Here is a 14,159-nt window from a genome sequence, read left to right as displayed (position 1 = left end):
TGCCTTTGAGATTTTTGAGGTGTTTTTCTCTCCATTAGATTGTTGTTTAAGACTATATATTTCAAAGCCACCTTTTCTTGAATTCCATCCTTTCTTTCCAGTCTGTTGGATGTTTGTTTCCTTAAACATACCACACATTCAACCTGTACCACTGTAGTCTAGTTATTGGTCTATCTGCCTTTCTCTCTAACAAAGCTGTGATGTCCTTGGGGCGGGCGAGGGAGGGGGGCAGATAGGCAGAGTCTTACTTATTTTTGAACTGTCCTTCATTCCCAAAGTGGCATGACAAGCATATTATAATACTCAGTATAATTTTGTTAAATTAACAGTTATTTGCCTATTTACAAAAGAAAGTGTAAGGCAAGGGGCTTTTTTGATTCAAAGTAAAACTATTTGGACTATTATTTATAGTATCTAGCACAGTGCTCTGCAGAGAGTAGGTGTTTAATAAATACTAAGTATTTGATGGTTCTGTCAGTGAATTATCTGAAGTAATGTTAGGAATAAGGAAACATTAGATCTTCTTCTGTAGATACATGAAGATTTTCATGTCTAACTGAGTATCAGGGCTCTGGATCAGGCATGAAAAAAATTAAGAATTGTTGGCTATAGAGCTAGTATTGAGGATTTCCTTCCTTCCCTGGGTCAAGGCCATGTATCCAGAATCTTGTGCACAGCTAAGACAGTAAGGTATGGCTGTTGGGAGCAGGATGCTTGGTCAGCAGGAGTTGCTGCCAAGAATGTGGCATTCTAGTCCATACCTGGCTAAAGGCCCAGCAAACTCTTTTGCACCTGCTTCTGGTTCCATCATTTTAGGTGCACCATCCCGTCATTTCCTCCCTGTGATTGTGTTTCCTTACTAGGAATGTTTACCTCCAATGGAGAGGGGATTGTTATGGTGGGGAGAGGAGTTATGGTCTTGAGGTGAGAGGAGTCCTCACTTCTGTTCTTCTTCTTACTGTGGCTACCCTTTCACCAGCATCGAAGCTTTTGAGTCAGAAAGCCTCGTAGCCTATGCCTATTTTCCATCATGCCTCATCCCTCTCCAGAGGAAATGATTGCAGAACCCCTACTGGCATGACTTAAGAGGAAGGGAAAAGGGAAAAATACATGGAGAGAGAGAGAGAGAGAGAGAGAGAAAAAGTCAACAGCAAAGATTGATACCTCAGAATATTGTCCTGGTCACAGTAGTCCCCTGGTCTCTTTGGGTTTCATCAAAATTGTTAGAATTAAAGGACAAAGTACACGTAAGGGGTTTAGAATAGTGTTTGGAATGTACACTCTGAGTACTTAACGAATGTTAGCAGATATTATCCAGGGCTCCTTCACTTAGGGAAGGATCTGGGTTTCTGTCCCAAATCAGGTCCTCTAGGACAATCATTCCCACGCTCAAAAGCAGCTCCAAACTATGTGAGTTAGCTATTCCCTATGCTTCCCTTGGACAGTTCAGTCTGGACACCAGATGCATTTCTGGTCTCCCTAGGGGGTGGGGTTGCCACGGTATCCCTAGGGGATTCTCTTTCCTCCCAGTATTGGTTTCCCTCTCAACCTCACCCGGAATCCCCAGGAAGCTCAGCATAGGCCCATTTGTTAACTTCCCCCCAGAATGCCCCCTCCCAGTAGTGATTTGGGTGCAGGTGTTGTTATTGACCTTTCTGGTAGCCCTGGGACTAGATAATTACATTGAAATTCAGAAACAGCATGCAATTTTTGGCACTGACGTCTTTAATTAAATCCAACAAGCATTTATTGAGCACCTAGCGCTCAACAAATTGTGTACAACACAATTCCTTTAAATACGTTTGATCCTTAACTACTTAGCCTGTTTTTACTCGCTCAATTTGGATTAAAGTTGATCCATTCCTCAAGAGTTTTATGAAGAACAAATATCAAAATGAGAAACTGTTTGCACAATTCTTTGCAAACATAAAACGTCTTGTACGACTTATTCTCGCTACGGTATTAATATTAATTGCAATAACAACCCGGCCGCTTCCCAGGCAGGCGGTAGAGAGCAGCTGGAAGGCCAACGCGAGTCAGACGGAAGAGGTCAGGGGAGGCGCCTCAGCGCGCCCGGCCCAGGAGGGGCGGGGCCTCGAGGAATGTGCCCCAGCCCCACCCCTTGTCCCGCCCCTTTCGTCGGTGCGGCGTAGGCGGTTACCATGGGGATGACGTCTAGAGGGCGGGGCGGGGCGGGGCGGGGCGGGGCGGGGCTATGGAGAGGAGGAGGAAGATGGCGGGAGGGCGGCTCTGAGGAGACCTCGGCGGCGGCGGAGGAGGAGAGAAGCGCAGCGCCGTGCCGCGCCGGGGCCCATGTGGGGAGGAGTCGGAGTCGCTGTTGCCGCCGCCGCCGCCGCCGCCGCCGCCGCCGCCCGCAACTGCTGGACCCGAGTGGGAGTGAGGGGGAAACGGCAGGATGAAGTTCGCCGAGCACCTCTCCGCGCACATCACTCCGGAGTGGAGGAAGCAATACATCCAGTATGAGGTACCGGCGGCCGCCGGGGTGTGGGAGGACTCGGAGGGGCCACCATCTCGCCAGTCCCGACCTCCGCTGCCGCCTTCCGCTCCCGCTGCTGCCTCTCGGCGCCCGGGCGGACTTTGCCCCGGCGCCGCGGGGAGCCACTGCGGCATCCCCGCCGCGGCCGGCCCCCTGTGGGCCCCGCTGACCTTCCCCTCCCCCGCAGCCCCGCTGCCGCCGGGGTAACGGATATGCGGGCGGCGGGCCGGCAGGGAGGGCACGGCTCGGCCGGGGCTGCGGAACCGGGGTGGGAGGGCGAGCCGCAGGTGGGGGGGTCGCGGCGGGAGGGCAGGCCGGGGTCGCGGCGGCCCGGCGCTAATCCCCGCCTCCCCGCTCGCTCTGACCTCTCGTCCCCGCCCTGGGCGAGCGCCCCCTCGCCAAGGTTAGGTTTTGTTTCTTCTGCTCACCTCTCCCCGAGGATCCTTCTCTTCGGAGATGAGCCCCTTTAGTGATTTTCTCCCTCTCCACGGAGCCCTTCCGCTCTTCCTCACTTGTCCACTGTTGACAAAGGCTTCGTAACAAGGGTTGAAACTTGACTTAAACGTACATATCACCTTTGCAGTGGTTCCCGTGGGCAAACGTCTTGTAACCATCTATTCTGTTTTGGTAAGACGGTGACTGGTCTTTCTACTGATTGCATGAAGTATACAAAGTAATCACATCTCTGGTTTTGACTCTCCCCTTGTTTTGGAATGGAGTGAAGGGGGAAGAGGAAGCAGGGAAGAGAAGATCATTGAAAATTTCAGATTTTTCTCTCCTGAGATTTTTGTTAGCTTGGGAGGAAACTGTTGTAAACAATTACTTTTAAACATACCTGTGTATTACAGATATGCCCTCCCCGCGCCCCCCCCAGCCCCCCCCCCCGTCCCCCGTCCCCCAATTTCTGCAATAACAGCTCCAGGAGAGTATTCGATAGATAGTGATAAGGAACCTTACATTAATATAGGGAAAAGTAAAGGTAATGAACCCTTTTATATGTTCAGAAGGCAGGATACCCGAAGAGCTTCAAGAACTGCAATAGGTTATTCTCAGTAGCTGGCAATTCAGCTCCTGGATAGAGAAAGAAAGACTTCTCTGTAACCTCCAGGAATTCACATCTATGTGTGTGCAGGAACAAAGAGTGTAAAATCAATATGAACACAGATAGGTTAGCTACATTTTGTGAGTTGCAATATTTTAATTCTCTTTTTAATTTCTATTTAAGTTCAGTGATAAGGATGTTTAGGCAATAACAAGTTTATTTTTCACATAGAGTTGTAATAATTGAAGAAGACAGGGAAAGGGGTGTGTGTGTGTGTGTGTGTGTGTGTGTAGGTAAACAGAACCTTGAAGATTGTAAAATAAATTCACCTTGTAAAATGCAGTATTTGATTATTGCTAGAAATGAAAAGCCCAGAATTATTAATGCTTTCTCGTCAGTTAATTTTCTTACAGCCTTTTGTGGCTACATTTTGTAAGAATGAAATAAGGCACTAGCTTCTCAGCCTGTGGAGTTTTTGATTTATTGTTTCTAATAACATTCGGTCAGTTTTAAAACCTTGGCTACAGTCCAGATGATGGTTTTTATTGAAAGGAGGGTATTGGTCTTTCATCTTGTAGTAGTAATTTTCAGCACCACTGCCAGTTCTTCATAGAGGCATAGGACACAGCATGCTGAAGCAACATCTTATACTTGTTATATAGTATGGAATGCTTGATTTGGGGAAAAGTAATAGTGGCTGATTGTATGCTGTGATTCATTTTAAGTATTACAGCACTTAACCGTTTCATAGAATTATATTAATTTGGAATATCTGAAGCTGGAAGGGGAAGCATCAGGTTTAGTTTGAAAATGCAGTTACCTCTTGATTTGTAATGTCAGCTTTCTGGCTGGAGTAACCACAGTAATTCTGGGACTCCTCATTCACTCCGTTTGGACACTAACACTAATTGGTTAGGTTGGTTACAGAGGGAATGTGACTGGATTGTCTTTCCTGGGGCAATTATAAATTGTTTCTTTAAAAAATTCATTTATTACGGATGATTGAAATTTTATTCTGCAGAGTCCCTGCTACATGACTCCTGTCCCAGATAAACTCATTGTTTGGTAGGCAAAAATAAATAAGGAGGACTTTTCTTTGTGAATTGAAGCCGTTAAAGACATCTTAAAGGGTTGGGGTCTGTGTTGTATATTGTTTCTCAAGAGCTGGTGCTATTCCTTTAAAAATACTTAAAGGGCCATAAATAGGAGTTTTCCGAGTCCAGGCATTTTGGCAACTTAAAAACTTTGGGGAAAAATGACATCTTCAAAAAGCTTAGCTGTTGCTAGAGAAAAGAACCTTCTTGTAATGCAGTAACATGTAGTTGCTCATGTATGAAGATCATGCCCTGAAACACGGCTAGTAGAACAGAGTTGAATTTGTTTTTCAGGCTCTGATGGTGAAATTTTGGAGTATTACCCCTGATGTGTAGCCTATGGTGCTTTCTAGTGCTGTGAACCACTACAAACTGTTCAGCCTCTTTGGTTTTTATGTCATTTCACTATACTAAATTTTATTTGAAATAAGAGCATTAGAGAGAAACTGAAGATTTTGTTTTAACTCTATAATTATTTGTATTATTGTGTATACATGGTCACACAACAAATGCTAGTTCTTGTATATGTTAGCCATGAGACCCTGGGGACAATCTATTCAGGGCTGTTTCCTTTTTTTCATAAGATAAGAATATAGGGCCAGAGCTTTCCAAGGTCCATTGTGGTTCATAGCTTTTCGGTTTAACTTTTGGTGGTTTTTGTGTTTTGGAATGTTAAAAATTATTAAAGTGACTCATCAATACCCTAATAATTATTAGAGTTTCTCCACAATAAATTGTGGAGTTCATAAACTCAGTTTTCATAGGCAGAATAATTAAGCACAAGAGAGCAACAGGAAGAAACCATACAAAGAAAGTATATTTGATACATTTGTGAATAGCTTTTACAGAGAGTAAACACAAATGAACAGAGACCATCCCTGTTTCCAGTAATCTATTTGAGTGTAAATCTTGGCAGAGAAAATAAAACATCAATAAATCTTTATGAGAGCACTTAAAAAAAATTTAGAATCACTGATTGCAATTTTAGAGCTTTGTAATTGATTAATCAAAATTAACAGACCAGTTTCAACCACACAGACTAGTAGGACTGTGTTAATATTTTACAGAATATTAGCAAAAGAAGCAAATATATTTGGTGCTTTAGGCTGCTGACTTGTGTTTTCATCCCTAGGGTCCTGTGCTGCTTTGATTTCTGAGGAATTAGAGATGGTTTTTTCAGTGTATACTGTAGTTTTGTAAGATACTAGAATAATGAGGTCCCTAAATTTCAGGATTTTAGAGTTTAAAAGGAATTTAAATATTAGCTGCCTCCTTGTTTTTTTTTCAGACAGGGAAACAAAGGCCCAAAGAGGTTAAGTTGTTTGTCCAGGATCATTTATAGATAGATAGTCTCTTGAGCGTAGATGTGTAAGCATTGGGAGTCAGGCTGCCCTAGCTGTGTGACCCTGATGAAATTACTTCCTCTTTCTGGGCTTTAGGTTCTTCATTTGTAAAGTGAGAGAACTGGACTTGATGGTTTCTAAACTCACAGGGCTGTATTTTCTAAGGACCCATCTAGCTTTAAATTTCTGTATGTTTTTTTTTTCTCTTAATTTATATATTTATTCATGAGAGAGAGAGAGAGGCAGGGAAACAGGCAGAGGGAGAAGCAGGCTCCATGCAGGGAGCCTGATGTGGGACTCGATCCCAGGACCCCAGGATCACGCCCTGGGCTGAAGGCAGGCGTTAAACCGCTGAGCCACCCAGGGATCCCAAATTTCTGTATGTTTTTATGGTTTAATTATGTTTGATGTATGAAGAAGACTTAAATTTAGGACTATTACTAAATTTTTTAAAAATTGGAATTCACTTTAATTAACATATACTGTATTTTTAATTTCAGAGGCAGAATTCAGTGATTCATCAATTCCATATAGCACCTAGTGCTTATTAATTCAAGTGCTCTCCTTGATGCCCATCACCCAGTTATCCTATCCCCTCACCAATCTCCCCTATGGCAACCCTCAGTTTGTTCCCTGTAGTTAAGAATCTCTTATGGTTTGCCTCCCTCTCTGTTTTCTAGGACTATTATTAATAGCGTATTTTTCAGGTTAAGGTTCTTTCAGAAAATTTTGAGGAGATTTTAATCTGTGAAAGGAAAGCTGACCCAGTGAAACTTTTATTTAACTTAAATAAATAAAAAGTGATAGTCCTGGATTAATTTTTTTATCGCAGGATTTGGAAAAGGAGAGATTCTGTACAAGCTATACATCTCTTTTTTTCAAGTGTAAGGAAACATTGCCCTGACATTATTGTGATTTTCATTTATAGAACTATCCCATGAGAACACTTGTGTTGCAGGCTTCAATTTCCCAAAGGTATTATGTTGATTCGTTAGGGTTAAGTTGTCTTGCTAGAACTTGTTTGAAATTTCCAGTTTGGCCACCCGATGGGGCACAAACCACTTTTTCTTTCAGGCACTTCTGCAAATGAAAGTACAGTATATCATATTTAAGATAACACTTGTAAATAAGATGCTTGGCATTTACCGATGTTTCTTAAATGAGTAAATGGATGTTGTATAAGGCAGGAACCTATTACTATTCCTTATTATCTTCGTATAATAATGTATGTTAGGGTGAGTATCCTGGAAAGATTATACTGTCCATCCATCCCTGAAGGTTGGTTTTGGATCAGCTTTTGGGTAAAGGCCCAGATCATAAGAACCTAAGAATCTTATTTGACCAGGGGTGACCATGGAAAATTAGTCCTGGCTTCAAATCCAGTCCTAATCTGGAAAGCATTTGAGAGACTGTTGAGTTGTGCTGATTAGGGTTTTTAAGTATATTTGGGTCATAGCCCCCAAAGGAGAGTACCCCAAACTCCCATGGAGTAAGAGAAAGATAATAGTTGAGCTATTCATTATATTCGTTTTTATTCTAGTTATATTCATTTTTATTCATAAGACAAGGAAGAAATAGAATTTTACTAATATTTAGTAAATGGATCAATTTGATGACCTTGTTAGGAGGTCTTCTGAGAAAAAGAGAGAAGGATTCCTTAAGATAATCCTTTGAAATAAGATTTTACATCCACTGTCATCCACAATGAACTTCACCCTAAGCACATATTATGCATTAAGAGTATCCTGCCTTTGTGAAGTCTGTTTTTCAGTTTATAACCATTATTATTAAGTTTCACAATCAACTAATTCCTGAAGTTTGAAGTAGAGCTTCGAAATACTTTATCACAAAATATTAAATTCAGCTTTTAAAAATAATAAAGCGTTTCAGTTATGTTGTTCTCTGAAATATTGTTATTGATGGTAATTTCTTAGATTAAAAATATTTTTTAATATAAGTGAAACAAAAATTAATTATTTTATCATTGTCTCAACTTTTAGAAACTTTAAAAAATTCTGTTTTAGGAGTATCTAGGTGGCTCAGTTGGTTAAGCGTCTGACTTGGTTTCAGTCAGTTCATGATCTCAGAGTTCTTGGATCAAGCCCCACGTTGGGCTCTGCACTCAGCATGCAGTCTGCTTGAGATTCTCTCTCTCACTCTGCCTCCACTTGTACGTACTTTCTCTCTCAAAATAAATAAAAACTTAAAAAAATGTTTTATAAGAGACACAGTTGTAGAAGGCTATAATTTATCAATAAATATACATATACTGGAGGTACATAATAAGCTTTTGTTTTTGTATTTGATAGGGATATGGTATAAAAAAGGGTTTGGAAGACTTTGCTCAAGTTGTGCAGCTTATTAACCTAAGCTGGTTTGTGGGTTGCCTGGTACTGAACTGGCTTTAGGGATTGAGAGAATGTCAGAATTCACTAGGTTATGATTTGCCTTTACACATATTCCTGTTACCTAGTAAATGCTGAAAGAAGCTAAGATGACAAAGCTCATGAATAAATGACTTAAATTATCCATTCATTCCAAAAAATATTTATGGGGGTTCTATTTGCTGTAGGCTGATAGATTTGTCCTGAAATTCTAGCTCTCTCATTATCTTAAAAACCGAAAAAAACAGTTTTTGGTTTTGGGTTTTATATTTCAGTCAATGCAATGTTTTTAGAATTAAAAATGGTGTAGAAAGGGAAGATTGCAGATGGAGGACTTGGAGCATTGTTATAAATTTGGATCACTTTGTAAATGATGTGGAAGATTTCTCCTTAGCTTTTCAAACTTTTTATGTTATACACCTTTAAATCTAATTTGTTTTTATTTTTAAAATATTTATTTATTTTTAGGGAGACAGAGAAAGGAAGGGGAGGGGCAGAGGGAGAGAATCTCAGGCAAAACTCCTTGCTGAGCAGGGAGTCCAACTCTGGGCGAGGTTTGATCTCACAACCCTGAAATCAGGGCCTGAGCCGAAATCAAAAGTTGTGTACTTAACTGACCGAGCCACCTAGGCGCACCTAAATCTAACTTGTTTTAGGAGTAGATTTCTTCCCATCACCATGCAGGTGTGATTTGTCTATAGGGAGTGATCAGAAAATTTAAAAAAAATTGTTCATTTATTAGAGGCCAGAGGAAAGGATAATTAACCTGCTGTAAGCATAACTTAAACCTGTATATAATAGCAAGAGGACAATACGCTTATTATTGTCAATACTTGTTGAGGATGACCTGCAGTATTTAGAAAGACCATAGATTAAGAATGAGAAGATAAGGCCTTAGACCTACTTCTGTCACTGACTGTTCATAAAGAATTGGTGAACAAGTGATTTTTTTGAAGATTGAAGGGCTGAAATGTAATCATTCAGGAAAGTGGGAAGTTTTTAGATTATTCTATGACTTAAATTTAGGCTAAATTGGTAAAGTTGTAATTTAGAGTGATCCATGTGCTTTCTTGGCTTTTTCTGTACCTTAGAACAGTGGTTCTTAAACTTTTTGGTCTTGGGACCATTTGAAACTTGAAAATTGTTGAGGATTCCAATGCCTCCTGATATATGCTGTATTACAAATTAAAACTGAGAAATGCGTAAAACACAGGAGTAGCACACCTACTAGAGACATGTTCTCTCACTTCATGCAGCCTCTGGAAAGCACTGTTTATTTGTGAAAAAATGAGTGAAAAAAATGAAGTTTTGTACTATTATTAAAGAAAGTTTGGATCTTTTGGGCTCCCTGAAAGGGTTTCTGTTTTTTGTTTTTGTTTTTTTTTTTCTAAAGATTTAATTTGTTTATTCATGAGAGAGACACACACAGAGAGGCAGAGACACAGGCAGAGGGAGCAGTAGGCTCCACACGGGGAGCTTGATGTGGGACTGGATCCCGGGTTTCCAGGATCACACCCTGGGCTGAAGGTGGCGCTAAACCGCTGAGCCACCAGGGCTGCCCGGGTTTCTATTTTTTTTAAGTTTATTTAATCTGTACACCTAATGTAGCGTTCAGTCTCACAACCCAAGATCAAGAGTTGCATGTTCTTCCAACTGAGCCAGGCAGGACCCCTCCTTGAAAGGGTTTCTGAGAGTTGCTGCCGTAGACCATAGAACTCCTTTCAGAAAGTTCAGAGATGGCCTGAGAGAGTTCTCTAGTTTTAGGAAGCACATAAGGGGTATAAGGGAATCTCTTGGGTCAGAATTCTCTGGTATTTCCCCTACTACAAAGGATGTTTTTTTGGGAAAAGTGAAGGCGGCTTCCTTGGGATTCCCAATTCCATTCTCTTTTCTTTGAATTGAATTGAATTTAGTAGATATGTGGTCAGCTTGTCATTAAGGAGAACGGAATTAATATTTATTGAGCAGTTAGGAACCCAATGTCAGCTGCTTTCCATAGGTTAATCTCACTTAATCTTCATAAGATAGATGATTTATTACTTTCATTTTAGAGAGATTAATCAATTTGTTCATGGCTACACACCTAGTAAGTAGTAGAGCCAGAATTTGAAATTGGATCTGTCATACTTTGGAGCTCTTGCATTTATATAAGAATTGTAAATAATAACAGTGGTGATAGCAGGGGCAGTAACAACAGCTGTGATTTTTTTTTTTTCAGCTGTGATTTTTTTTTTTAAGATTTTATTTATTCATGAGAGACACAGAGAGAGAGGCAGAGACACAGGCAGAGGGAGAAGCAGGCTCCATGCAGGGAGCCGGATGTGGGACTTGATCTTGGGACTCCCAAGATCACGCCCTGGGCCAAAGGCAGGTGCTAAACCACTGAGTCACCCAGGGATCCCCAGCTGTGATTTTTTTGAGTGCTTATAGTGTTAGGCACTGTGGTAAGTTTTAAAAACATTATCTCTCTCTCTCTCTTTTTTTAAGATTTTATTTATTCATGACACACACACACACACACACACACACACACACACAGAGAACATAGACAGAGGGAGAAGCAGGCTCCCTGTGGGGAGCCTGATGTGGGATTCCATCCCAGGACTCTGGGATCAGGTCCTGAGCCAAAGGCAGACACTCCACTACTGAGCAACCCAGGCACCCTAAAAACATTTTCTCTTTATAGCAAGCTATTTAGGTAGATTCTGCTTATAGCTGGGGAAACTGAGTCTTAGGTCCACTGAGGAAATAATATGCTAATTGTGGGTAGGCTTCTCTTAATTCCTACATCCTATTGCCTTATGAAAAATAAATCAATAAATTCATTCATTTATACGTATGTACATACATACATACATACAGTTAGATGTGGTCTGATCTGTTCTTGAGCACCTGTTGAAGTAGTGACTGGTCTGTTTTTAGTCCTGTCTCAGTCTGCATGATTTGGAGGTAGTAGAGGGGTCTGGAGGTCAGAGTTAATTTATATTTTCCTCAAGGTTTTCTGTGTAACTATTATTAGATAGGCAACTGATAAATAGAGGACCTTATGAAGATGAGGCCATAAGAAAACGATAATAAGATATTAGTGATAAGAGTGAAAAGAGGAAGATAAAGAAAAATGGGCATAACTATTGCTATGCCAAGTTGTGGTGTTTGGCTTCTAGATCATAGATCATAGAATTAATTAGACTTTTTGAGGAATTTCAGAGATTAGCCCAATTCCCTTTTTTACCTAAATGGGAAATGAGGTTTAGAGGGGTTAAGTGATTCAAAGTTACCTGGTATGGTTAGTGGCTGAGTTAACACAATTACTCTGATTCATTTTATTGCTTATTATTTTGCCTCATATGCTAGTATGTTCATAATGCACATAGAGAACAAACTCTGAAGCCAGACTGCCTAATATTCCAGCTCCACAATTAGCTTAGAGACCTCAGGCAAGTCATTTAACCTCTCTCTGCTTCAGTTTCCTTATCTGTAAAATAGGGATACTAATAGCTTTTATAGGACTTTGTGAGGATTAAAGGGATTAAAATATGGAAAGTCCATAGAGCAATGCCTATCAAATGCAGGGAGCCCAATGTGGGACTCTATCCTGGATCCTGGGATTACACCCTGAGCCAAAGGCAGACTTTCAGCTGCTGAGCCACCTGGGTGTCCCTATATATTTACTATTAAAATTATTTCTCCATCAAAGCTCAATGGTATTAAATAATGTTGGTTTAACAGTATCTTTGGAAGGGAGACTAAGCCTTAAAGCTTGTCACTTTATGGTTATCCAGTTCAGGTTTTCTTGGAAAATGTCTTTATTGATTTTAACTATTACTCCTGTTATCTGTGATACTTTTATTAATAAATTGTCCTTAACCATTTTATATATAGTAAGAAAATCAGTCGGGAACAATTATGTAGTTTTGAAAATCCATGGTCGCTTGTAACTTAGACCTTATTTATTTAAATTATAGACCCTCTCTGTTATTTTAGTTTTTTTTTTTTTTTTAATTGGGGTAAAATTCATACATGTACTCTTAAGTATGACCAAATAGCTTAAGTGAGCTTGAGTTTTTAGTTCAATTTTCTAATGAAAATTTAATTTCTTTTTTTTTTTAAAGATTTAATTTATGGGACGCCTGGGTGGCCCAGTGGTTGAGCACCTGCCTTTGGCCCAGGGCGTGATCCTGGAGACCTGGGATCGAGTCCCACATTGGGCTCCCTGCATGGAGCCTTCTCTCTCTGTCTGTGTCTCTGCCCCTCTCTCTCTGTGTGTGTCTCTCATGAATAAATAAATTAAATCTTTAAAAAAAAGTTTTAATTTATTTATTCATGAGAGACACAGAGAGAGAGAGAGGGGGGGGCAGAGACACAGGCAAAGGGAGAACCAGGCTCCATTCCATGCAGGGAGCTTGACACGGGACTCGATCTGTGGTCTCCAGGATCCCGCTCTGGGGTGAAGGCGGCGCTAAACCGCTGAGCCACCCAGGCTGCCCGAAAATTTAATTTCTAATACTAGAATTGGGTTTAGAGTTGAGAAAGTCTTTTCAACCCCTCTATTTTTTTTTTTCAAGATTTTATTTAATTATTCATGAGAGGGAGAGGCAGAGACATAGGCAGAGGGAGAAGCAGGCTCCTTGTAGGGAGCCCGATATGAGACTCAATCCCAGGACTCTGGGATCATGTCCTGAGCTGAAGGGAGACACTCAATTGCTGAGCCACCCAGGCGTCCCATCAACCCTTCTATTTTACAGATGAATAAATTGAGAGTAGAGAGGCCAAGATTATGTGGTCAGAGTCTTAAAAGTAGTTGATAGGAGAGCGTGGAATAAGAATATTGGCCTGTTGCTCACTGCTGTACCTTGCTGATGCTTGTCACTGCTGTGTAAATTTTTTTTTTTGGTTTTAAATTTTCAGAATTAATTTTCTTTGTAGGAGTCAATTTAAATGTTCTAATGATTATTCAAATACTCTGCATTAATACATTTATCTGACTAATCCATTAGATCACATTTTCAACCCAAGATAATTCTTGTGTGTGTCAGTTAAAAGACTGAGTAAATTAAGAGACTTAAACCTTAAGAATACTATTGTTTACTCAACTACAGAAAATTAGCCATTTTCCTGTCTTGGTAGAAACCTATCTTAGTTGAGGAGACAGGACTGAGAAATTATGGTAAAGCTTGAGAGGTTAGGTAGGAATGAGAGCAAGGTTCAGGAAAGTTGAAAAATCATTTGGCCATTCCTCTGTAATATATCTGTGTTTGAACATTAACTTAGGTTTATTTGTTATCTGTACATGAGGAGTAACCCTCCCTCCCCATTAAGACCTCTTATTACTTGTTACCAAGCCAAATCAGGACATATATGACTAGAGAAGATTAGAATATGTATTTTTTTTTAAAGATTTTATTTATTTATTCATAGAGACACACACACACACAGAGTCAGAGACACAGGCAGAGGGAGAAGCAGGCTCCATGCAGAGAGCCTGACGTGGGACTCCATCCAGGGTTTCCAGGATCACGCCCTGGGCTGCAGGTGGTGCTAAGCTGTTGCGCCACCGGGGCTGCCCTAGAATATGTATTAAATCAGTTCACAAAGTATTCATTAATGACTGCTTCCTTTTTTTTTAATTTTTAATAATAAAGAAATAATGATAATACTACCAGCTAATGTTGACTGAGTGTTTCTGATGTCAGGCATTTTACATTTAATCCTTATCCTCTAACTCTAAGGTGGGTTTTGTTATCGTGTTTTTTTTTTTTTTTTTTTTTTTAAGATTTTGTTTCTTATTCATGAGAGACA

General features: G+C 40.4%; 1 protein-coding gene across 2 annotated transcripts in view; it reads left to right on the top strand.

The window, feature by feature from the left end:
* Positions 1–2,199: 2,199 nt before the first annotated feature.
* Positions 2,200–14,159, top strand: part of XPR1 (xenotropic and polytropic retrovirus receptor 1) — a 218,338-nt gene continuing 206,378 nt past the window's right edge. Inside the window, exon 1 of one of the 2 annotated variants that reach the window (XM_072831035.1) lies at positions 2,200–2,485. In XM_072831035.1, coding sequence (XP_072687136.1) covers positions 2,417–2,485 — 69 coding nt within the window. In that variant the 5' untranslated portion in view covers positions 2,200–2,416. The remainder of the gene's footprint in view (positions 2,486–14,159) is intronic. The other variant, XM_072831036.1, reaches the window with a different exon arrangement.

The sequence above is a fragment of the Canis lupus genome, chromosome 6 (genome assembly GCF_048164855.1).
Source record: "Canis lupus baileyi chromosome 6, mCanLup2.hap1, whole genome shotgun sequence".
NCBI classification, from domain to species: Eukaryota; Metazoa; Chordata; class Mammalia; order Carnivora; family Canidae; genus Canis; species Canis lupus.
Note: the sequence above shows the minus strand (reverse complement) of the source record. Positions and strands in the feature narration are given on the sequence as shown.